This window comes from Callionymus lyra, chromosome 17 (assembly GCF_982586985.1).
Source record: "Callionymus lyra chromosome 17, fCalLyr1.hap1.1, whole genome shotgun sequence".
NCBI lineage: Eukaryota > Metazoa > Chordata > Actinopteri > Syngnathiformes > Callionymidae > Callionymus > Callionymus lyra.
The window spans coordinates 4,724,080-4,748,878 of NC_141834.1; the positions used below are offsets into that span (position 1 = coordinate 4,724,080).

The window sequence follows — 24,799 nt, forward strand, 5'->3', positions numbered from 1 at the left end:
GAGAAGACACAAACGCATGGATTATAAGCTCTAGATCATGTGACAATAGAGGCTGTGACATTAATTATTACCACTTGCTTCCTCTGAATGATATGACATAGACCTTTGTATATTTTAATGTTTTTCTGGTGCAAGCGTTTTTTAATTTTAAATACAAACGTGCTAATCCTTCCCCTGTACTGGTAATAAAGCAATGAGTGAGTAATGCGTCACCCACAATAATAAATGAATAGATGCTTATTTTAATCCATTTCAATTACTTCAATCACTGATACCACTGTGGCTGAAGTTACTACCCACAGTAAGTGATTCCCCACAGAATGCAAGAAACGAAGGATGGATTGTCAGACAAACAATTTTATTTTGTTTTGAATCAGTCATTAACCAAGATAAACATGATTTAAGATCAAGTGTTTTCACAGATTACTGTGAGTATTAACACCATATCAAAAATCCGATATGTCGAAACAACATTTCATTGAAAGATTCCCATACTAATGGATGCGTTAGTATGAAAGAGAGAAATGAATAAAATTAATACTTAGTCAGCATCAGCTTTCAAACTCTCAACCAAAATGTCTTTTTTTTATTAAAAGATAAACTTACAGAACATTTTCAAAACAGGGGCTTCAAAATACAAATAAAACTAAGTAGTCCAACCCTGGTCAGTCCGTCTGTCCGGCCTGACACATGTACTCATCCAGCTCTGCGTCCAGGCGGGCCGGTGCCATCGACATGTACTCGTCCAGCTCGGCGTCCAGACGACTCCTGGATGTGGACATGTAGGCGTCCAGCTGAGCGTCCAGCTCACGCCTAGTCAGCAAGGGGATCTTCCAGCGGCTTCGCCCCCCAGACACTGCAGGTGAACAGACTGGAGGCAGAAACCCGGGCTCGTCTGAGGGTTCTGGTCCCGGCTGGGATGCACTTGGTATCACCCAGTGTCCCGGCAGCAACACGCAGCGAGGACCAAGTCCAGCATCGGTGCTGCTCTGTCCTGCAACAGGAGACAAAACTCAGGTTGCTGACCCCCCTCTACCTAGTCATTCCCACACTGACCCGTAGTCGGACCCTGGAGGGTTCTGTCCTTCCGCCGACCCACTCCTCCTGAATGAGAATTGCACACGTCAAGAAAGTTCTGGAAGTGGACCGGACAGTGGACCCACCTGCTTTCTGGTTCCTGAAGTTTCTGGTCGAAGGGCGGCGGCGAACCAGCGGAGTCTTCAGGCTTCGTCCACCTGCAGGGATAGGTCGGTCACTTTTAAGTTCTGTATGGTTCTGGAACTGCCGATACTCACTGAAGCGGGCCCTCCATCCGTATTTGTTCTTGAAGCTCCAGAAGCCGAAGAGTTGCTGCGTGATCTTCAGCCAGCCCAGCCTGGTCCAGAGCCCGGTCCTCCTGAGGCTGGACTTCTGCAGACAAGAGTCAGCGTCAACGCCTGCTTCCCACACAAGTCGCTCCAAGTTTCTCACCCGGTGAGCCAGTCTGCCTGGGTCAAAGGTCAGCTGGCTGTTGTCCTTCTCCTGCGGCACCTGGGAGAACCTGGAACCCGCAGCACGATTCACTCCGAGGTCCTCCTGACAGTAGGTCACACCAGTCTCACCTCTCATGCAGAGACACCGTCGAGGTTCCTCTTATCCTGAGGCGAGACAGGAGCCTCTTCCTTTTCGCCAGCATCGTCCTCCTCCTGTTCATCACCATGTTGACCTAACACAAGACTCAATGAAGTCACAACTTCAAGCTAAGCTAGCTAGTGAGCTAACACGAACACGCAATGATACTTTTTTTATATTATATTTTTTTCCACATTCAAATGATTCAACAGCAAAAGCGCACGTGCGTATATCCTCTCAAGTACGATACCTGTTGACCTTGAAGGCTCTCGCGGCCTCAAGTGAAAGTTATGTTAGCCTTTTCAAATTAGTTTTAATTATGCGTTTTCGATTATTTTTTAAACACGATTCGAAAATGTTCTGCTCGTACATGGAGTCGATAAAGTTGGTTAACAGTTGAAGACCGAGCACGCGGACTTTACCTGCGAGTCTCGCCTGAAGTTCCAGGGAGTGTTCGCCAGGGGCGCTGTGGGTTAGATTATCAGCAACGAGCGCGAAGCTCGAGATGAACTTTGCTACAGTTTGTTTATTTGGAGAATTAAACCGTCGGAGAACTGCTACTGTAAAGTATGGTAAAAAAAAAAAAAAGTTAAAAAATCAACCAATCGGCGCGACTAACCTAACTACGGAAACGAGTTCGCGGTCCCGCAAATGATTGTCACGTTATGACGTATTTCCGTATACAAGATACGCAATGGCGTATGGGGTGAGCCGCATAATTGGTTGACAGAGAATATGTTAAGATTAATAAATAACAGACACTTAATACATCGCAAAGCACCAATGGCTAAGTTTTAAACGAACCTGAGTTTTCATTTTCTTGCTGTGATCTGGAGAAAGTTACTGCGCTCAAGATCCAGCCGCAACTTTAAAACACTTGCGCTTTTGTGAAGGTATTACGGTAGTGAGAGAGAAGTCACACGCGGAAGGATCTACGAAACTATCACTGATATAGTCTCAAAAATCCTCTGATATGGTGACATTAAAGTACATTTTCTCTCAATAGATTCCAGAGACACTTCTGTTCTAGATTTGTAGCGTTAAATAACGGTTGTTTAAAAAATTGAAGTACTGACTTGTGACGTTATTTTTGCTTAGAAAGCTGTTTGTGCACAATGTATTTTATTATAAAAAATAAACCTTAATAGTTGACAAAGATCTCACTGTATTTTCATGTTCAGCAGGTTTTGAAGTATAAGTGAACAAAGTTTCATGTATTTTTATTGTAGAAATATTGATTTATTGTCAATTTAGTACAGTGTTTTATTGTCACTGTTATTCAAGCACGATATATATTTTAGTTCTGATAAAAAAAAAAAAACTTAATAGTTGAGAAAGATCTGACTGTATTTTCATGTTCAGCAGGATTTGGAGTATTAATAAAAAAAAGTTTCATGCGTTTTTACTGTATAAATATTGATTTATTGTTAATTTAGTACAGTGTTTTATTGTCACTGTTATTCAAGCACGATATATATTTTAGTTCTCATAAAAGAAACATTAATAGTTGACAAAGATCTGACTTTACTTTCATGTTCAGCAGGTTTTGAAGTATAAGTGAACAAAGTTTCATGTATTTTTACTGTAGAAATATTGATTTATTGTCAATTTAGTACAGTGTATTGATGTCACTGTTATTCAAGCACAATATATTTAAATTCTTATTAAAAAAAAACCTTAATAGTTGACAAAGATCTGACTGTATTTTCATGTTCAGCAGGTTTTGAAGTATTAATAAAAAAAGTTTCATGTATTTTTACTGTAGAAATATTGATTTATTGTCAATTTAGCACAGTGTTTTATTGTCACTGTTATTCAAGCACGATATATATTTTAGTTATCATTAAAGAAACCTTAATAGTTGACAAAGATCTGATTTTACTTTCATGTTCAACAGGTTTTGAAGTATAAGTGAACCAAGTTTCATGTATTTTTACTGCAGAAATATTGATTTATTGTCAATTTAGTACAGTGTATTGATGTCACTGTTATTCAAGAGCAATATATTTTAATTCTTATAAAAAAAAAAACTTAATAGTTGACAAAGATCTGACTATATTTTCATGTTCAGCAGGTTTTGAAGTATTAATAAAAAAAAGTTTCATGTATTTTTACTGTAGAAATATTGATTTATTGTCAATTTAGTACAGTGTAGAGAAGTTGGATTCAGCGTTTCAGTCACTGAAAGTCGAAAAAGCTTAAGTGTGCTTGATGGAAGAAGACTGTGTTGATTTACGTGTCTCTTAAATAGATCTTGGAGCTCTATTGTACTCATCAGTTTGTGTCTGTTTGCGCAAATCTCTCTTTTATTTGAAATATCACATTAGAAAATGCGCGTAAACTCTGTCCGCTTGGTTGCGATGGAATTTATTTAGAAATGGTAGTTCTTTAGTTTACACACTAGATGGCGTTTCAATTTCAAATATTTTAATTAAAGCATTTTGCAGCTCAGCAATATCGTAGATTTAAAGGATGACGCTTAACTTTTTTTTACTTCACTTAACATTTTTAGAAAGTACATTAAACCTGAAAACCTTTCTTCCAGCAGAGCTTTTAGCAAAGGTCAATGCAGAGCGTGAAGTTAGAGGCCCTGCAGCTGGAGCTTTATGTGATGTTTGCATTATTATTTCTTTATATTTATCATCTTCATAAAATGTATTCATTTGTCTGTTGCTGATTGTTATACTTGTTTGTTTGTGTGTGATATGTGCGGATATATTTATTCCTTTAAAATCTGTATCTGTATCTGTTTTTCTGTGTCTATTTATCCATCTACTTTTATATACGTGTGTTTATTCTTAATATTTTTTAAATATAGTTGTATAGATAATTGATGATTATGTGACCAATTAAAGACCAGAAGCTGAGGCAGATGGTGATGACTGAATGACTTGAAGACTCAATGAGCTGAATTAACTGTTAAGCGATCAAATACAACATAGTGACTCAAATCCCCAAATGAAGCGTCCGTCGCTGAACAGTTCATTTTGGACTTAAATGAGCCAGAAGAACTACAGTACATAGTGGTGATCTAGAACAGGGGTCGGAAACCTTTACCACTCAAAGAGCCATTTGGACTCGTTTCCTACAGTAAAGAAAACACTTAGAGCCGCAAACCCTTTTGACTTTTAAAATTAAATATTATTCAATATAATGTTTTCTTTCTTTGTTTGCATTTATCCTATATGTAAAGAAACTTCCCCTTTAATCATTGATATATATTGATTATGGTAACTATTTTTTAGCATTGTATTTTTACTGCAGTCTGTCCTGTTGAACTGACTGATTTTTGTTTTTATTTCGGTTCTTGTATAAAGCATTTTGTGACTTTGAAAGGTTATATTATCAATTTCAACCAGAGACCCCTAATTTTAAGACATTGTGAAGTGCAAAGAACAAGCTAGAGGTGTATTGTTGTGGCCTAGAATTAATGGACAAAGTAGTTGGTCTAACGTGCTTCTTTCTATAAAAAGAGAAACATTAACTCTAGAAAATTCCCCACCATGTACTACACAGACCCTGGAAGAAGGTTTCCAATACAAAGATTCTGAATTTCTGCTTTGTGTAAATTATTTCTCAAAGTTCACAGAAGTCATGGACACAACAAGTCAGAACATTATAGTAGACATGCGACTGTTTTCAAGACATGGTATAGTTAATGTTACAAATAAGGGACCCCATTATTACTCTGCGTTATTGCTTTGCAGAAAATTGTGAATTTAGGAAAGTTATTTCCTAGAAGATGCTCAATGAAAGGGTCAAGCAGGAAGGTATTTGAAAACCAGCAAGAATATGATTGATAATGATAAAATAGTCAGTGTCACAAGGGTAATTTTCCAGGTTTCCCAGAATGGCGAAGAAGCCATTAAGTGCTACAATCTTCAACAAGTCACTCTTGGCTTAAGAAGATCTTTTCAGAAGGAAATTTAAGATTGAGCTGACCCACTCTTGACAGCCTTCGTAATACCACTTTTCCAAATAATAAAAGCCAATCATGCATCAAGAACGTCTCACTTGAGTGACAACATGCAAAAGTCCAACCTCCTTCATTCTGGGCCCTGGTTGGGAGACACACCTTCTTAGCTGAACCCTCTCTTCTCAGAAGCCCTCTTATGTCCTCAAGAACCATCTATCAAAGTATGTGAAAGCTGGCAATTGTTTAAAACATTGCAACACACCATTGTAAGGGATTGGTGTGACTCCTGTGCAGCTAATGATGAGAGGTTGAGAGGAAAGATTCTATTAACGACAGATCTTCTCACACTAGATGAAGGTGGTTTGCAGGACGCTGGAGCAGAGACAACAAAAGCAGAAGATCTACTCTGACGGAGGAATGACTCCCGACCGCCAGCTGTTGTTCAACGTCAACATTAACAGCCAAGATAATAGAGAGATATCTGACTCAAACACCTAAACCTTAACCTGATAGTTTAAAAAGTTAATTTGCGCTTTATTTGACAAACGTTAAACAAAACGTGTGACTTGAAGATTCCACGTGTGTAATAATAAATCACGGTTATGACATGTCCTGCCTCTTTGTTGTTTTCTCAATATTACAGTAATGGCGTTATCAACACCAGACTATGATCGTCTTTGTGCAAAATCTTGAATGAAAGTTAAAGTGGAACATTTTACGACACTTTTTCATCACAGACAATCCTCGCACCTCGTAACGGACTTTTTCTCCGGCTTCTGTCACGTGATCGTGTTTCAGCTGGGTACGATCACGTGGTCAGAAGTCACGTGCGCAAACAACTTCACGCGCTAATCACACTTGTGTGTTGTGTACTCCGTGGGTCACGTGATTGCTTTTGGCTGAAGTCTTTTTTTTTTGAGACAAAAACTCCATCTTTTATTTTTATAAGCGCAGACGCTACCTCACTTCCTGTTATGTCTGGCGGTCTGGTGAGCATGACACAGCCCCCCCCCCTCTCCTCTGACTCCACAGACAGTCAGGTTGCAGCAGCAGACGGAGAGCAGACAGTCAAATCCTCGCTTCCGACGTCACAGCAGCGGATCCCAGCCGAGCCGGTGAGTAGATCCCTCGATCCTTCACGTCTGACAACTGTTGATGTGCGCGTGCTTGGATGCTGCGCGTGTCACCAGACTTTAGTCTTGACACGTCCATGGACGTGATCATTTTTTTCGCCTGTCTCACTTCACCCCCTGTCTCTCCGCACGCGAGCCTTCAGACGTCAGAGCTGAAGGTGTCTAACAAGTCTCTGGAGACAGATGTGATGCAAGCCATGGAAAAAAATGGAAACAGACGTAGCTAATCAATAGATTCCTGCGTCAGAGTGACGAGAGTCGGGGTTGTATGATGGTTCGAGGCTCGTGTCTGGAGTGTTGCTCTTCAACCAACTGTGGTCGTTTCATCCCTGGTCCATATTCTGTGGGATACTGAGACGTTCCCGAGCTAGATTGGAGACTGTACCAGTAGAAGAAGACATCAGAGAGACCTTGATGACTTATGGTTTTTTTTTTCAGTCTTTCCCTTTCCCTCCAAACACTGCTGCTTTTGGTTGCTGGTCCAGAGTGCAACAGGTTCAGGTGCAGGTGTGTGACACGGTTAGGACTGTGTCCAGGTTCATTAAGATGTGTTTGGGCTTGTTAAAATGTGCTTGTGAAAGTGTTTTCTCAAAATAAGTTATAAACATGCCTGTTTGACTGTATAGCGTGAAGATGTCTGATGAACAGACATGATTAATTTGAACTATTTGACACTTTTACAATTATATGATTTTATTCATCGCTTGTTAAATAGGCAGTGATCCAGGTGCTGCTGTGGTCGGACATTCCTGAAGTGTTCATGACGCCAGGAAGGACGAGAAGACGTTACCACCGTGTCGTCTTGACACGACTCTTCTTCTGCTCCTCCAGGTGACCATGTCCATCCTCGGCTCCGCCCCCAGCAGCACGGACGCCTGCCTCAGCATCGTCCACAGCCTGATGTGTCACAGGCAGGGCGGCGAGAACGAGGGCTTCGCCAAGCGGGCCATCGAGAGTCTGGTCAAGAAGCTGAAGGAGAAGAAGGACGAGCTGGACTCGCTCATCATGGCGGTCACCACCAACGGCGTCCATCCTAGCAAGTGCGTAACCATCCAGAGGACGCTGGACGGACGCCTGCAGGTACTGACGCGTTCACCGGTATCTCCTCCGACTGACGTGCAAGTCTAATGTGACTCGACTGGAATCAGAATTTGGATGTGGTTTCCAATAATCTGCTGCATCAGAGAACCACACGGTGATGCAGTGTGTGTGCCTCAGACTGCAGCTCATCCATACTAGCAACTCTTGTCACACCTGTAGAGGGCGACACATGACAATGGACCCTAACATGCTGACAGCCGTGTCTCGGTACAACCTCTGAGTGCCACCTGAAAACTCCCACCTGGGCATGGCATGAGAAGCTGGTCATGTGACTTGGTAGAGTCTTTGAAATCATTCTTCTGCTTCGTCATGCTCCTGTCATGGAGGACCACGACATAGACGTATGAGTCTGAGAAGACTCGGACTGACTCGACTCCAACCTCAAACAGAACAAACATGAAAGTCCTTCAGAGTGAAGAACAAAAGTGTCTGCCCGAGGAGGTGGAGCAGCAGCAGCAGGAGGAGGAGGAGGAGGAGGAGGAGGAGGAGGAGGAGGAAGGCCAGACTGACTTGTTTTGTCTGAAGCACAGGAAAGAGGCCAGTTACTGTGTGTCTGTGTGTGTGTGTGTGTGTGTGTTTCTCTCTTAGTGTGTATGTCTCTTACCCTGTGTGTATTTGTTGTTGTGTTGATCTTGGGGTCAACACGAAGTCACAGGTTTGAATCCCCAATCAAAAAAAATCAACTAACACACTCATTTAGACGACTTGTACGCGCACAGAGGGTTGCCGTGGTAACATGGTTTGAGACTCAGACAGTTCATATAAACGTTCACGCTCCTGTTGTATGTGTGTGTCTGTCTTCGCCCTCGCTTAGGTGGCGGGCAGGAAGGGCTTCCCTCACGTCATCTACGCTCGTCTGTGGCGTTGGCCGGACCTCCACAAGAACGAACTTAAACACGTCAAGTTCTGCCAGTTCGCCTACGACCTTAAGTACGACAACGTCTGTGTCAATCCCTACCACTACGAACGAGTAGTGTGTCCCACCAACACTGGTACACACACACACACACACACAGGCATAAAAACACACACGGCAGACTCTCACTCAGTGCTTCTCGTCCTCTCCTCAGGTGTTCAAGTGAAGGACGAGTATATGCAGGACTGTCTCCAGGTGGATCTGTCTCCTCACTCGGACCACTATGGGCAGCACGTCGGCATGTATCCCAGCATGCCTCTCTCTCCGCCAGGTGAGCCTGAGTTTCGGGGACCTTCAGTGGAGAGACGGTTGACCTTCTGCTCCGATAGAAAACGGCTCCATGACAAGCATCTGTCAGGTCGACGACGGGCCGGGCCTCCTCCAGGTCACTCTGCCCGAGAACCACCACGAAGGTCAAGTCTCGCCTCTGCATCCCAATCCCCCCCTCACACCACAGCCGCAGCACATTGGCACCATGACACCACCCCACCGACATAGTTCTGAGTACAGCGATCCCCCCAAACCAGGTAATGCAGCTGTTGCTATTACTCATTCATATTGTTGCTGTTCTTAGTAGTCTAGTGTCAACAACATCACTTACATCAGGGATCCCCAAACTTTTTTTGCACCACAAACCGCTGTAAAGTCATTTTTTACTAGTTTACAGGTTTATTTTAAAGTAAACTTGACTGAAACAAATGTCCAGAAATGTTACTCAGTTGTAACAACACAGTATGGCCAGCAGTGTGTTGTTTTTCTTTTGTTTACCTGTCTTATTTTTCTCTTTCTGTCTTCAGCCCCTTGGGCAGGTAACAGCGCGCCCTACAGTCCAGCGATCCCTCAGCACACTGGGCGGAGTCACCAGCAGCATCAGCTACAACAGCACACACCAAACACACACTTCTGTACGACACCACGGTACCACCTGTCCAGCTACAAACTGGGATCAAAAGTCATTCGTGGTCATTAACACATGTGGTGACTACACAACATGTGTGTTTCTGCAGGGTCTCAGCACCACATCTCGGCTCCGTACCCTCAGCCTGTGTCCAACCACCCGGGTGAGGCCTCCACCATGTGCTTTAGGCCTCCGACCAACAGGGGGCACTCACGCTGTGTTCCTGTCGCAGGTCCTGAGTTCTGGTGCTCCATCTCCTATTTTGAGCTGGACGTGCAGGTGGGCGAGATGTTCAAGGTCCAGTCCAGCTGTCCTCTGGTGACGGTGGACGGTTACGTGGATCCGTCCGGCGGGGACCGCTTCTGTCTGGGTCAGCTGAGCAACGTTCATCGCACAGCCTCCAGCCACCGTGCCAGGTGAGCATCATCGCAGTCGTCGTCTATGGCGCTCTGACTCTGCTCCGCCCCCTGCGCCCCACAGGCTGCACATTGGCCGCGGGGTCCAGCTGGAGTGTCGAGGCGAGGGCGACGTCTGGATGAGGTGTCTGAGCGACCACTCGCTCTTCGTCCAGAGCTTCTACCTGGACCGAGAGGCGGGACGAGGACCCGGGGACGGAGTCCACAAGATCTACCCAGGCGCTTACATCAAGGTTCCACCCGTCTGTCTGCCGCATAAACCTGTCTGTCCCTCTCACCTCAGACGTCTCTCTGCAGGTGTTTGACCTGAGACAGTGTCACAGACAGATGCAGCACCAGACGGCAGCTGTGGTGGGTCAGACGGGTGTCGGGGTGAACGACGCCAGTGAGTTTCACGTTCATGTAGTCGCACGTTGCAATAAACCAGAGAGAAGATGGTTACCTCCACCACAGCTAGCATCTTAGCAGAGACCTACTTGTGATGTCATGAATTCCTCTATTACTACTTAATGCAGAAGATTGACTCCATCTTATTTGACCACATTCAATATTGTCCTGTCATGAAAAAATGTCTCATATTGTTATTAGAGATTATATTCTGTTACGGGGTGCCAATTTTCATCACATCACAGCTCGCACTGTTAGCCACTAGCTAAGCTATAGTATAGTATTTGTGGCAAGTGATGGTGGATGTACATCAATGATCATTTTGGTTACAAGTCACCTTGTATCTGTCGTTACTTCTCTGTCATACTGTCGCTACATGCTTTTTTTAACCCACTTGCTGTCAAGTGTTTAAGTACCGCATGTGCTCTGCAACGTGAACAATGTCTTTTTTAATGGATTATGGTTATAATTATACATGTTTGTGTAAACATCTTGGTTTAAAACACTGTAGGTACCAAAGGAGTACTGACTCCTTTAAGAAACATCTTAAGACGTTTTTATTTGTTCAGGCTTTTCCTTGATTTTCTGGAACTCCTGTTGTATTATCAGTTTTATCTTGATCTTTAAACTATATACTTTATTGAGTATTGTTTTGATTGTTTAAGCGCTTTGTGACCCTGGTCTGGAAAAGCGCTATATAAATAAAAATTACTTACTTACTTACTTACTTAGGCCTGTTCAACCTTATTATGTTTGATTTTGTTTATTTTCTTGTAAGCCCATTGGTATTAATTGGAGGATCAATAATGTGACTAGTTTATTAGGAGTATAATTTATCAGCTATAATATATATTTAGTTAATTCAGAGGTGTTTAAACTGAACTGGTGTGCACCAAACTGATGGTAGACCTTCGGGTCACATGGTGCCCTTGGAGTAGCTCACAGTAGCAAAAAAGATTATCCTTTTTTTATTCCAAACACTTGTTTGTACTTCATCATCTGATGTGTGATGTCTGACTTGACCTCTGACCCCTTTCTTTCAGGGATGTGCTCCCCTACTGGTTTAGGCGTTGACGACCTGCGCAGGTTGTGTATCGTGCGTCTGAGCTTCGTGAAGGGCTGGGGGTGCGACTACCCACGAGAGAGCATCAAGGACACCCCCTGCTGGCTGGAGGTGCACCTGCACCGAGCGCTGCAGCTCCTGGACCAGGTGCTGCACATCCTACCGCTGCGAGAAAACGCACTCTGAAGAGCTGCAGGTGTGTGTGTTCCACAGGTACCATCGGACAATCACTGACCAAAAAAGGAACACAGAAGAAGAAAAAAAACTTTGTAGTAACGGATATTTATTTGATATTTAGGGAGTTCAAGGGAATTTCCAGACTGAATCTATGACACATATTTTTGTGCGAGACTATCTGACTGCAAGGTTGTAGTTCAGTTAACTGGTACCAAAACCACAGAACCAAAGAGCCCGAGGTGTGACTAGAACCCACGGGCCCATCGGACATCTGCTCGTCTCAGAGTTTTTTCCAGTAAATTCCGCTTTAATTTAGTTTTTTCAGTGTTTATTTATTGTGACGACTGTCTGCCAAAGATTACGCTGGTCAATCACGTGACCTCCCTCAGTTTGTAATTCTTACTTCAAAACCACGTCATGAATGCTTTATCTGACGGTGACACTGTTGTTGACATTAAACCTGAACTAAAGCGTCCGTCTGTGACATGGTGTCTTCATTACCTGCCGCTCCAGTCCCCCCCAAAAAAGCCACCACCACCACATATTCCGAGCGGACTTGAACGCAACATAAAACTATGGCGGCAATGACGAACAAAGACGGAGCGTAGATGAGGTTTAAATGTTTTACGTTTGCGACCGGATTGGTCACAATAAAGCCGCTCTAACGTGTTGTCGACCAATCACCGAGCAGATTATGTATTTAGCGACTCATTTCTCTGGCTGACGTCTCCACGAGCCAATGGGAGGAGAGCTTTCGAAGCCGCACATGAATAAACATTGGATTGTGGGCGTGGTCTGTCCCTGGAGGTCGGGCGCGAACAAACATGGAGGTTTAGTTCTCCTCTGGCGTCCATCACAGTCGGAAGCTGCTGGCGTCTTTTCTTTTTTCTGTTCCGTTTAAGTTACGTGTTTTCCCGCTCGTTCAAAAAAAAAAATGTCTCACATGGATATGATAAAGAGGGTTAGTCACGAGCTGAGGAACAGGAACCCTGGCGAGGTGAGTGAAGATGAAGCTCATTTTTTATCACAAATATTGTTTGTTATCGCGAGTCTCAAGATGGAGGCTTCAGACAAACAACCGCTCGAGTCAAGTCCTGTCAGCTGAAGGTTAAATCGAAGTGGATCGAGACGTGACTTTTTTTTAGTCCGACATTTTATCGAGAGCGGGACCGAGACAACATGGTGGAGCCGAGCGCAGCGCTCGCGCCGGTCCAGCGAGTTGTGGCGAGCGGACGCGGAAAGGATCGCATCCCTTTTGCACCGCGAGGATCCACCTCAGATCTGAGTCGACCGTAACCTCTCCTCAGAGAGGGAACTTCCAGTGTTTTCACCAAGCATCGACTCGTATTCTTTATTTAAAAAACCATTGCGGGTCACGCGCGCGCCAACCCTCGCTCCATGGACGCTGAATCTGACTTCTAATATGGGATTCCTTCAACCGGTTGTCGAGGGTCTTGTTCTTCGTCCTCCAACCAATATGGTTTGGAAATGAGACGTAAAATTAGACAGATCCCGCCCACCGGACATAATCCCCCCCCAAACTGGTAATCTATAGATTTCTGAAGTCACCAGGATGTCTTTGAGGTTAAAAAAAAAAGTGCTTCTTAATATGGCGACTATGGCGAATTTCCCTGTTATCGTTAATCCCAGCACCCTGGTGTGGATTATCAGTAATCTGCGACAGTAACTGTTTCCGTGTGTCGATGCTGTGGGCGACTTGAATTCTGCGATAACGTACCAGAGAGTGACTCCAGGCGGCAGTGAATGCCTCCTTCCGGTTCAGAACCACATTGGCACCATGACGGATTCATGTAAAGTGATATGTCCACAACTGCTCAGAAGAATGCAGAACGTTGAGTGAGTTTTAAAGGTCAGACCCAAAAAAAATAAGCAATTTGTTTCACAATTAAATATCTGGACAAATGTTGAAGAGATTGACCAGGTGGTCTGAGGGGCCAACACACTCTGAGCTGTCTTAAAGTGGGTCATCTCAAGGCTAACAACAGGCAGATTTATTGCAGCAGTGCTGAGGTAGTTTTTTTTTGTGCTCCAGTTGGCTGAGCTGCTCGTGGACAACTGTCGGTCCAGCAATGGAGAAGTTGAAGGTCTGACAGATGAGTACAAGGAGCTGGAGATCCTCAGCATGGTCAACATCGGACTCAACTCGCTTGCCAAACTGCCCCCGCTGCCCAAACTCCGCAAGGTTAGTCCCTCACTCAGCTCATGCTCTTGTGTCCGGCTTCCATCACATAACCGGTCTGCTTTTCAGCTGGACGTAAGCGACAACACTATCCCCGGAGGTCTCGACAAGCTGGCAGAGAAGTGCCCCAACCTGACGTACCTAAACCTGAGTGGCAACAAGGTCAAGGAGCTGAACACAATTGAAGCTCTGGTGGGTTTCAACCTTCTAATTTGAAGTTTGAAAAGTACAATGACTTAACTGGTTCTCAACACCTGATGGTTCTTGTCTCTGTCTCAGCAAAACCTGAAGAACCTAAAGAGTCTAGACCTCTACAGCTGCGAGGTGACGACCCTGGACGACTACAGGGGCGGAGTATTTGAGCTGCTGCCTCAGCTCACATATCTGGACGGGTACGACCAGGAGGACAACGAGGCCCCAGACTCGGAGGCTGAAGGTAAACTCAAGTTCTGGTCCAGACTGCCATGACCAGAAGCAGGTCTGTCGCTGTCCATTAATCAACTCTCCCTCAGATGATGATGAGGATGAAGCCGGCCCTCATGGAAACAATGACGACGATGAAGAAGACGATGATGATGACGACGATGATGACGAGCTGTCAGATGGAGAGGAGGAGGAGGAGGTTGGGCTGTCGTACCTGATGAAGGAAGGGATTCAGGTAAGATCTGCCTCATAGTAGCAGACCAAGAGACGTTTGAGTGATTGCTGGTCTCCTCACAGGACGAGGAAGACGATGGAGACTACGTTGATGAAGAGGAGGAGGATGATGAAGATGGAGGTAAGTCAATCCGTTTTTCTACTTCTAAGGGTTTTGATTTGAAACATGCTAAGGACATCCTTTCCTCTCAGATGATGCCCTGCGAGGGGAGAAGAGGAAGCGAGATGCTGAAGAAGATGATGACGGCGAGGAGGAGGATGACGAGTAGTTCCAGCATTCAATCTTCTCAAAGTGACCCCTGTCTTTCCTCCGCCTATGACCTGTGACCTATCGGCGCCCCCCAGTGGTGTGGGGAATCGCATCACAGTGTTTTTTTTTTTTTCTGAGCCACTGGGGGGAAACCTGCAGTTCTTGTCCTGAACACATCATCACAACTGGACCAAGCTCCAATGAAATGATAGACATAAATTATCAGCTAATTTTAAATGAGTTATCGCTGACATTGGCATAGTTTTCATAAATTATTTAACATCTGATCGTCGCATATCAACCACTTTCGTCGCTATAACAACCACCAATCATCGTTGTTGCAAACGGCACCGGGCGAATTGCCGTGACGACAGATCCGGGTCAGCTGCAGGTGTTGGGTGGGTCATTATAAGCTGTTTTTATCAGGTTGTCTTCTGACAGTCTCAAACATTTAAGTGTGTGTGTCTAGCTTTAGCCCTGTCCCAGTAATGGTCGAGGAGGGCGAAGGGGTCCCGGCTCCTGGAGTGTCTTTCCCAGGTCCTGGGGTTCTGTCCCTGTTTTGTAAATAGAAGTGTTCATGTTCCGGTAGCTGTAGTCATCCTGTCGTCGCTGCAGCCACGAACGTCCTCCGACTTAATTTTATTTTTTTATTCCTGTTTTCTGACCGTGTGAGTGTTTTTGAATAAAATAATTGAAACTGCTGTGCATGTCATCCTCGATTCCTGAGAATTAACCTGTTAGTTTAGTGAAGAGTGAACTAACAGACACAAACTGTTGTGACCGAATTCAATACCTTGACATGTTTATCTTTTTTTATTATTAACATGACGACTGACGTTTTCTTCCTTTTCGCCTGCTGTCGTAGTTCCCCATTAAGCCACGAGGTGTCGCAATTTACAGCTGCCGTAGTTACACTATACAACACTGTCCTGCCTTTGGTCTGATCAACAACAAGCTTATTAGTTCTGACGCTAGTTTACCTCCTTTAACAATAAAAAATAATAGGATGGCCATTTGGCACAACACAAAATGAGGACACTTTATGGTATTAAGTGAGGACGACTGCAACATGCATACTCTCACAATGTCTGTACAATTGTGTAGATGATAGTCACGGTACCATGATACAGTGAGTCTGAGATACACTGTTCATCACAAGACAATTTATAATATCTTGAATAATGTGCAACGGAAGAGGAAAAAATCTTTCTGAGAAGGTCAAAAGTATTTGTTCACATTATTATTTGTATTTATTCAATACATCGATCCATCAAAGTTCAGTGCAACAATTTAGAACATCTATTGCCTTAAAATGTACCTAAAAAAGTATACATAAATGCAAAAATACACATTCCAGTTCTTAACAAGAAGAAATCCTGCTCAGGCAGTGTAGTCAACCAAAAGCACAGCCAACATACTGTTATCAATCTTCAAAAGTCTGTATTTTTTTAAAACCTTTGGATATCTATATCTAAGGTAAGAGGGCCACAGCTAGCACATGGGAAGGGTGGGACCTTAATGTGATTTTCAACCAATAAGATATCAGATAATTAAGTGACACCAATTATAGCCAATCATATCCAACCAATCTTTTTTAACCATACATCTTCCACGATCGGACTATAAGCGATTCTTTCTCATTATAACATGAAGGTTTGAGTGTATTTGTGTTTTGAGCATTTGTTACAAAACAATTCTTTAATGCAATACCTATCTTCACATCATACTGCAACGCACACCAATTTACTCTCTGACTGGGAACGATCAACTAGTTTGTTGTTTAGTTGAACATTTATGAAAAAAACATTATGTGAATTATTTATGCTAGTTAAGCAGTTGTTTTCAATGCAACATCCAGATCAACATCTGACTCATGAGCGAGACCTAAAAGTTTAGTCTGGACCACATAAGACCAGAAGGGTACTGAAGCGTGTCCCGTAAGAATGTCCGGGACTGGAAACGTCTTCTTGGCACCATTTTATTGGAGACTCGGCCCAGGTTTAAGGTGCAAGTGTGAATCCAGGGAAGGATCAAGTCTAAAACATTCATTCTTTTAAATGACCGGCTCTACTGTGTGGTCATTTCAGGCTCTCCTGCTCTACTGTGGTGCTGGTGGTCAAGGGGATTGCGGGTCCAGTTGGTCGAACAGTCCTCTGAGCTCCTTCACCTCCTCGAGAACCTCCCGGGCATGAGTCCATGAGGCCGTGGCCTCCTCGAGGAGTCTTTCGGCTTCTGTTTGAGGTTCTGTCTGCCCACTCAGAGGTTCCGTCTGGTGGGCCAGCGCCCGTACCTCAGTTAAAAGCTGCTCAGTCTTGTGCAGCTTCTGCGTGATGAGGTCCTGCAGCTTGCCAACAAGGGCCGACCTGCAAACCGGAGGCACTGTCAGTGACGGCGACCTGACCAACGACCCATACTCTTTGGCCCCGGTGTCTGATCGGGTCAGGATCTGGTCCATGGAGGCACAGCGGTTCTTCTCTGCGGTAGACAGAGGTCTGCCGGGCTGCAGCGTCGTCTGGGTCCTCGGAAGAGAGTGTGACGTCCCTTTCAGAGACCTGTCTGTCCTGGACCTGGTACACTCCGGTGTAAGGTAGTTTCTTGTGGTGATTTCTTCTGGAGGAACATGCTCCTCCTGGATCAGGTCCAGAGTCAGCATCCCATCTGAGGAGGAGGTCGACGCCTGCACGCGAGACAAATGGTGAGTTGTTTATGTCATGTTACCATGAGTTCAACAGCTAATCGAATCAAAGTGCAGTGACTTACTACGGCCAGTAGGTGTCCTCGGGTCGGCAGCCGTCTGTTGTGGGAAATCTTCACTCTGTCTCTCGTCATGTGTGACAGGTGAGCTTGGTCAACCACCACCTGCAACAGCAACAGTCAGCAACATTTCTGGATCAGTTAATCCATCAATCCAAAACTCATCCATTCGTCTCTCACACTTCTGTTTCAATGAGCTGCTCTAAGCTGCGTGTGAATCAATGTGTGAATGAGTGAGAGTGCCTGAATTGATCAGGATATGGATCGCAGTATTGACAGTTGGAAAAGGAGTGTCTGCTGTAGTCAAGGCAACAAAATGAAGACAGAAATTGCTGCGACACACCTGACATCATCAAATCTACATCTTCATTATCACCAGCATCTTTATCATCACAATCATTACCATGGTCATCATCATCATCATCACCGTCTTAATAATCATTCTCAGCATCCTCTTCAACAGGTTCAGCATCAGATTAACAAACAACACATTGACCACAGGCCCATCACTGGCCCCTGAGGAACTCCACGTTTGTTTACCTGGTCCAGGACTCTGTTCTTGGCACAGCAGACAGCGGTATTGAGCGCAATGATCCAGGATTCCTTCTCTTCTGGACTGACAGCGAGGAACAGCAGGTTTGGTACCTAAGGGAGACAGAATGTTAGACTCTTTTGTCCACCTTACCTTGGCCAAAGGACCATCATTACTGGTGACAAATTATTTAAAACCTCGTTATTTGGATATAGGGGTGAGACAAATGAGACAGTGAGATGTGTGGAGGATGAGACAGATGTTGTAAGGTGTGGCGGGTGAGACAGCAGTTGTGAGATGTTTGGAGGGTGAGACAGATGTTGTAACTTGTAAAATGTGTGGAGAGTGAGACAAATGCTTTGAGATTTGTAGCGGGAGAGACAGATGATGTAAGATGTGCGGAGGGTGAGACAGATTATGTAAGATGTGTTGAGGTGGAGACAGATGTTGTGAGATGTGTGGAGGGTGAGACAGATTATGTAAGATGTGTTGTGGGCGAGACAAATTCTGTGAGATGTGTAGCGGGTGAGACAGATGATGTCAGATGTGTGGAGGGTGATACAGCTGTTGTGAGATGTCTGGAGGGTGAGACGGATGTTGTAACTTGTAAAATGTGTAGAGAGTAAGACAAATGCTGTGAGATTTGCAGCGGGAGAGACAGATGATGTAAGATGTGTGGAGGGTGAGACAGATTATGTAAAATGTGTTGAGGTGGAGACAGATGTTGTGAGATGTGCGGAGGGTGAGACAGATTATGTAAGATGTGTTGAGGTGGAGACAGATGTTGTGAGATGTGCGGAGGGTGAGACAGATTATGTAAAATGTGTTGAGGGTGAGACAGATGTTGTGAGATTTGAGGAGGGTGAGACTGGTGATGTTTGGAAGGTAAGACAGATGCTGTGAGATGTTTGGAGAGTGAGACAGGTGAAGTGTTGAGGGTGAGACGGGTGATGTGTAGTCAAAGGTACCGTGTTGTCAGGCGAGCTGCAGCGCTGCAGTCTGAACTTGCTGTGGTTCTTTTTGCTGCGACTCTTGTTTTTTCGGATCTCCTCGCAACGCTCATAGTCCAACAGATCTAGAACCTCATTAGCCCGACTTAGATCCTTCACCTGGTAGGGCAGAGGTCATAGAGGTGATGAAAAATAGTCTGGATTTATGCCGCAGCAAAACTGGTGTAACTGTTTTTCCGCTTTACATGGATTAAGGATGTGACCTTTGACCTTGGGCGGTAAGCTAATGAGGTCATGCTCATTAGTGTGTTAAGAGTCTTTTACAGGACTCTGAAAATGCTCAGATCTAAAAGTGGTGACTCATCCAGACCTGAAGAGGTTACGACCTGCAGGGACTTGGTCAAGACCTGAAACAACACAATTTGTCGACACTCTCAGATATCCTCTCTATGTCACTGACCGGGTTGTCTTGGACAGACTCTACCTCCTCAGGTAGTGTAGCGTGGAGAACCACACATTCTTCACCTTGTTATTCTCCATGGTAACAACATCCATAATTAACCAGCTCTAAACTGGACACTAGCTAAGAAGGAAAACACACCCACGTGTGTATATCTGTGTGTGTTTCTACATGTCAACGTGTGTATGTCCAACCCTTTAGTTGTTTATAATCAATATTGATGGTCAGCTTATATAACCAGGTGACCTCTGACCCCTAGATCTAGGTGATCTACACCGCGACAGTTGAAAACAGGATTTTCTTTTATTCCAGTTTCATGTAGCTTTTACATGCACTACTCCTGCCACAGACCCTCTGCTGTGCCCCAGACCCGGTCCTCAGATGCTGACGGGCCTGCCAATGAAACAGTAGAACTCGTGTGTGTCTGAATGACTGAAACTCGACTCTGACACTCGGCAGCTGACCAGGAATCCTGTGTGTCCACTCACAAACACAAAAAAAAATGGACGTAGCTGAGAATGGAGTCTTTATGTGATTCAGAACTAAGTCCGAAGACAGGTGAAAAACACAAGGAGGGTGGACACGTCACGGTGCCACCAGAAGATTGACTGGCAGACTCACCTCCTTCTCACAGATGAACATCTGATCTCCTCTCAGAACAACAAACCGATTCTTCCAGATCTCCCTGAAGATACCCTTCCCGCAGTACTTCCGGATCCAGCCCACCTTGTCATGCTGCAGGTGCGGGGCCGCCAGCTCCAGAGGACCCTGAGAAAACAAACACATGATCAGGACCACAAGAGCTGACCCGCGGGTCCACCCGAGACTTCATCAGACAATCTCTGAGCTCAGACAGAAGAGGGGACAACGGGCCAACCTGTAACTACAGACCGCTTTCTTGTAAAATATTTTCCTACATCCTGACCTTTGAACTCTAGTGCCCCGAAATTAGAGCAGCTGTTAACAAAAAAACTCAAGTCGCTTTGACATACAATTTCCATTCTTTCTGTTAAACATACATAAACAACAACAATAAAACATCTTTACGCTGATTTCATTGTTAATAATTTCCTCCTTTTAACGGGAGTTGGATTTGTTTTTGTCATACACGCCTGGCACTTTTGCGGCTCTTATTCTGAAAGAAGCCCTTCAGAGTAAAAGGTTTCTAAGTAATCCGGAGCTTTTGTTCCTGAAGAGTCATCATCGCCGACTCAAGAGTAAGAATACGATTGACCCAAATTCGGTTCTTGTCCCGTTGACACTCACCCGCTTATCGGGGTGGTTCTTCTTCATGCTGTTTTCGGAACCGGCCCCAAAAAGTCCGTTATCTTCTCGGCAACACTACAGCCGGCGGGAGCAGGAACCGCAACAAAAGCGTCGAAGAGGAGATAAAACCAGGTCCCGGACAAGGACCTCAGATCCTGGTCGACGACTCGGTTTTGCTGACTTAAGAGAGTTTAACCGCTGCTGCTGCCGAACTCTGCTGCGTTCTGACTGGTCAGCTGCCGCCGTGAGGCGGTGTCCAGTTACTCCTCGCTCCCTCCTCCCCCTCCTCCTCCTCATCCTCCTCCTCCAGACTCCCCGCTGGCCCACAGACTCTCCGGCTGCCCCGCAGCGCCTCCTGCGGACACATTCACAATGAGACCCCCCAAAAAAGAGTTGGGGTGTGACCGTCTGTGATGTTGACACACAACAAGTTAATGTTCTGGAAGTAAACATGTCATGACGTACTTTATTACTGTGAGTCACGTGAACAGTTGATGGAGCTGATGTAGACCTGGACCATGGGGACTAGGTTGCCTGGTACCGATGAGGCGACTGAATAATTAATGTGAAACTTGCGAGAGTCTCAATAATTCATCAGCTCGTTAGAGCACAGCATCTGGACCAGAAACACCTCTGGACCAGAGTCACCTTTGGATCCAAATCACCTCTGGACCAGAGTCACCCTTGGACCAGAGTCACCTCTTAGCCAGGACCATAAACTTTTCTCTCTTATCTACCAATCTTTTGATTCATTCACATGATAATTTTTTATTGTTTCGACACAACAACACAAGTGTGTGTGCTGTGCTTTTATTTATAACGCCAGCTGGTTGGTGTCCCGGTCTTCCCGGTTAGTTGTGGTCCAGAAACAAATCCCCCTCCTCCTGCTGTGATCCGGGCGAAGATCTGGATCAGGGTAATCCAGTTCAGCGAGGACTGGATGTTGGCAGATGTTTTGACCGAGAGGCCGACTCACTGAGTTCAGATGCCCGAAGTGGGTCAGAGATGGAAGCTGATCTGCAGATTATCACCACACGCTTCACTGCACTCACACAACAATTAATGCAACCATCAACTCAGACATCAACACAAAAATGAATGCACTAAACAATGACCATATTCATGAACCCATCGTCAAACCCAACCATAAACACATCAATGAACACAAATATGGAGACTACAATGAACATTAAGACATCAATGACTAGAAAAAGAAAACAATAAACACAATGATGAACACTTCAATGTAACAATGAACACAAGTATGAATACCACAAGAACAAAACCATGAAAACATCAATGAAAGCAACACTGAACACAAATATCATCACAATAATGAACACAAAAATGCAACATGTGTGCAACAATGAACAGAAGGATAAACAGAATAATTAACAACAACAAACACATTATAAAATAAATAATCAACAGTAATGAATGACACAACAAACTCAATAATATACACAAATATGAACATATAAGTATACAGGAATAAACACGAATATGAAAAGATCATGAACACAACAAGGAATTAGGACAATAAACACAATTTTTAAAACAACGTTGATACCAACAATGAACACAACAATGGACACCATATGTGTGTAACCATAGACAACAATGAAAAAAAAAAAACACTACAAAGAAAATATTAACACAACAACAAACAATAATGAACCCAACAATCAACACATCAATGAACAAAAATATTAACACAACAACAATAAAAAAAACAAGGTACAAAGAACACAATAATGAGTCAACCAAACACCAACACCTATTTTGTTCATCAGAAACCTTCAATCATTCATACAACACTAGCACCAAAAACACTAACACATGTACAGAAACGGCACTATTTTAAGGTACATTTGCACTGCTGTTACTTTTGAACCTCTTACAGGTATGTCAGGATTTATTTTGTGCAGAGTAGGCCTATATGTATACATTGTTTCTTTATCACAAATATATTTTATTTAAAGTTAAATCATAACAAAGTTATCTCATGACAATATACAGTCTAAGGATGGACTATATTGGAGAAAAGAAAAGAGAGCAAGGACAATGACTCTGAGAGTATAGAGTAGTGCAGGAGAGTCCAGGGAGGGTCATGGAGGGAAATCTGGATCCGTTGACATGTTTGTGAAGGAGATCCTGGATCCAGCAGCGGCTCTGGAGGTGGAGCCCTTGAGCTCCAGGAAAGATGTGGGTTTAAACTGCACAGGTGATGAACATAATCCAGGAAAGAAGGATACACAGAAAGCGAGAGAGAGCTTGGTGTCTAAAAAAATCCTCCTTCAGCAATCTAAACCTACAGCAGCTTTATCAAAAGTAGAGATTTAAGATCACTGATTACTAATAGATTTAAGGAGCAAACTTCCTAGAAGCCTGATATGTTTGGATTCGATCTGTGATGCACGTTGGTGATAGACCATGTAAAGCTGAACAGAAGACAGTCACAGTAGTTGAGCCTGGAGGTAACAAAAGCATGGATGAGCTTCTCAGCAGCGTCCAAAGGTTGGAAATGCCTGATTTTTCTAACGTTACGAAGGTGAAACTAGCCAGTCCTTGATCATTTTTTATGTGTAAATTACAGTTAAATAATACTGTACCTCCTGTAATAAAAAGTATATTTAACAAATATATATTTAAATTTTACTGGAATGCTTTTGGGTTTTACATTTAGTGTGGACACAACGTTCCCAACCAACAAATGTAGCATAAAAACATTGGATTGTTTTTCATGAAAAAACCTGTGAAACATAAAAGTGTATGGAGTTTTTGTAATGTTGACAATAGACAATAGTTTGAATCCCGATGTACTTTGATCGATTGCACATACCTTTTGTCAAGTCTTGCCGGTGTGTGAGAAATATCCTGTACAACTACTGTCCTGTACTCCACTCTCTGCTTGCTTGTCTTTCTTCAGCACTGGCTGTTAATTGGACGGTTTGTTGTGACACTGTGGGTATTTCAGGGTCTTCATAGCTGGGATGGTAGAGTGGTTGCTCACAGTCTGAGAGGTTGCAGGTTAAATCCCAGCTCCAGGCATTGTGTCCCTGAGCAAGATACTTTACCCTGATAGCTCCTGATGGCAGAGCTGGCACCATGTGTTGCAGCCTACTCCCATCAGTATGTGTGAGTGAATGGGGGAATGCGTGACTGTCAAAGCGCCTTGTGACCCTGGTCTAGAAAGGCACAATACAAATAGACATTATTATTATTTGCTTCAGCCAAAGTGGCGAGGCTTCCGGGTTGAGGGTAATTTTCTTTCTGTGCCTCAGTAGGACATTCATTGGGTGCCTCTTGATCAGGTTCCCTATGACATGATGTCCATTAAGTTGAGCTCCTAATGGCCCTGACTGCTTTCTATGCATCCTTACCCTTATCCCTTGGAGTTCAAAGAGTTGCAGGTTGTTGTGGCCGAGGACATCTGCAGGCCAAGCCTCCCCACACGACAATGGCCATGGCACTTCTGAGACGTGGCGATTGTCCTGGGTTCGCAGGCACCATGTGATGATGCTGTCAGGAGCGGCATCCAGTTGAGGGTAAATACATCCCATTGGCCTTCGCCAAGGTGTTTACCAATAGAGAAGCTCAGTTAAAGCACTACGCCGCGCAGCTGCCCGCCATTTCTTAACCAAGTCTAAACAGGCATCTCCCGCACAATATGGGCAAGGGGGCTGCAACCAGCTGGTGGGCGAGTTCATTGATCTTTCACAGACGATGCAAGCCCTCAAGGATTAACCAATAGCAAAGCTCGGTTAAAGGGCTTCGCACCATTCGTAGACCCCAGATTATTATATATATTATTAGATTATTAGATAATTTGGGCGTTTATCTTGTTGAGGCCACACAGGCTGATTCCGGGGAAAACTGTGTTAAGGGATTTGGAAACGTGCCAGAGTTATTGGCATTTGTGTTAGTGAGTGTCACTGGTGAAAAGACTTGGTTATACGGTCAAATTCCTCCCAATTTACGTGCCAAGCTATCAGGAAGGGGATTGAAAAGTGACTTACCGAGTCACTTCTCATCTTCTACTAGTCTATGGTGAATTCTTACCTACTTCAGCTGTCAAACGCCATAAATGACATGCTGTGAAACGACAGTCT

General features: G+C 44.2%; 4 protein-coding genes across 6 annotated transcripts; 2 read left to right on the forward strand and 2 right to left on the reverse strand.

The window, feature by feature from the left end:
- Window positions 1-552: 552 nt before the first annotated feature.
- On the reverse strand, window positions 553-2,247 carry chtopb (chromatin target of PRMT1b). Of its 2 annotated transcripts, none has more exons than XM_087813127.1 (7): window positions 2,034-2,247; window positions 1,602-1,705; window positions 1,471-1,540; window positions 1,296-1,410; window positions 1,164-1,235; window positions 1,057-1,104; window positions 553-994 (listed from the first exon to the last, which is right to left on the reverse strand). In XM_087813127.1, the coding sequence occupies exons 2-7, from the start codon at window positions 1,697-1,699 to the stop codon at window positions 666-668; spliced, it is 732 nt and encodes a 243-aa protein (XP_087669253.1). In that variant the 5' UTR covers window positions 1,700-1,705; window positions 2,034-2,247; the 3' UTR covers window positions 553-665. The 2 variants fall into 2 exon arrangements, with proteins under 2 accessions (XP_087669253.1, XP_087669254.1); XM_087813128.1 differs by lacking the exon at window positions 2,034-2,247 and adding an exon at window positions 1,862-2,016.
- A 4,196-nt stretch (window positions 2,248-6,443) lies between these two features.
- On the forward strand, window positions 6,444-12,093 carry LOC148062186 (SMAD family member 4-like). 2 transcript variants are annotated; one of them, XM_087812137.1, is made up of 11 exons: window positions 6,444-6,642; window positions 7,492-7,740; window positions 8,576-8,753; window positions 8,832-8,948; window positions 9,007-9,204; window positions 9,475-9,582; window positions 9,685-9,738; window positions 9,808-9,991; window positions 10,056-10,224; window positions 10,289-10,376; window positions 11,422-12,093. In XM_087812137.1, exons 1-11 carry the CDS (start codon window positions 6,502-6,504, stop codon window positions 11,625-11,627), a joined length of 1,692 nt encoding a protein of 563 aa, XP_087668263.1. In that variant the 5' UTR covers window positions 6,444-6,501; the 3' UTR covers window positions 11,628-12,093. The 2 variants fall into 2 exon arrangements, with proteins under 2 accessions (XP_087668263.1, XP_087668264.1); XM_087812138.1 differs by lacking the exon at window positions 6,444-6,642 and adding an exon at window positions 7,099-7,167.
- Window positions 12,094-12,402: 309 nt separating this feature from the next.
- Window positions 12,403-15,426, forward strand: anp32e (acidic nuclear phosphoprotein 32 family member E). Its single transcript, XM_087812139.1, has 7 exons — window positions 12,403-12,615; window positions 13,672-13,821; window positions 13,888-14,010; window positions 14,098-14,254; window positions 14,331-14,476; window positions 14,539-14,596; window positions 14,668-15,426. Exons 1-7 carry the CDS (start codon window positions 12,553-12,555, stop codon window positions 14,742-14,744), a joined length of 774 nt encoding a protein of 257 aa, XP_087668265.1. The 5' UTR covers window positions 12,403-12,552; the 3' UTR covers window positions 14,745-15,426.
- A 580-nt stretch (window positions 15,427-16,006) lies between these two features.
- plekho1b (pleckstrin homology domain containing O1b) lies at window positions 16,007-20,858 on the reverse strand. The gene is given in 7 exon segments (XM_087812206.1): window positions 16,007-16,853; window positions 16,856-17,402; window positions 17,486-17,584; window positions 18,020-18,124; window positions 18,980-19,120; window positions 20,043-20,189; window positions 20,688-20,858. Coding segments are annotated over 7 exon segments (1,116 nt in total). The 5' UTR covers window positions 20,715-20,858; the 3' UTR covers window positions 16,007-16,803.
- Between the last annotated feature and the right edge of the window lie 3,941 nt (window positions 20,859-24,799).

Coding starts and splice junctions, on each gene's coding strand:
- chtopb (XM_087813127.1), bottom strand. CDS start 1,699: ATGGTGATGAACAGGAGGAGGACGATGCTGGCGAAAAGGAAGAGGCTC. Junction 1,541..1,601: donor ACGGTGTCTCTGCATGAGAG/GTGAGACTGGTG, acceptor TGCGGGTTCCAG/GTTCTCCCAGGTGCCGCAGG. Junction 1,236..1,295: donor CGGATGGAGGGCCCGCTTCA/GTGAGTATCGGC, acceptor CTATCCCTGCAG/GTGGACGAAGCCTGAAGACT.
- LOC148062186 (XM_087812137.1), top strand. CDS start 6,502: ATGTCTGGCGGTCTGGTGAGCATGACACAGCCCCCCCCCCTCTCCTCT. Junction 9,205..9,474: donor CAGCGATCCCCCCAAACCAG/GTAATGCAGCTG, acceptor TTCTGTCTTCAG/CCCCTTGGGCAGGTAACAGC. Junction 10,377..11,421: donor TGTCGGGGTGAACGACGCCA/GTGAGTTTCACG, acceptor CCTTTCTTTCAG/GGATGTGCTCCCCTACTGGT.
- anp32e (XM_087812139.1), top strand. CDS start 12,553: ATGTCTCACATGGATATGATAAAGAGGGTTAGTCACGAGCTGAGGAAC. Junction 12,616..13,671: donor GGAACAGGAACCCTGGCGAG/GTGAGTGAAGAT, acceptor TTTGTGCTCCAG/TTGGCTGAGCTGCTCGTGGA. Junction 14,255..14,330: donor CCCAGACTCGGAGGCTGAAG/GTAAACTCAAGT, acceptor ACTCTCCCTCAG/ATGATGATGAGGATGAAGCC.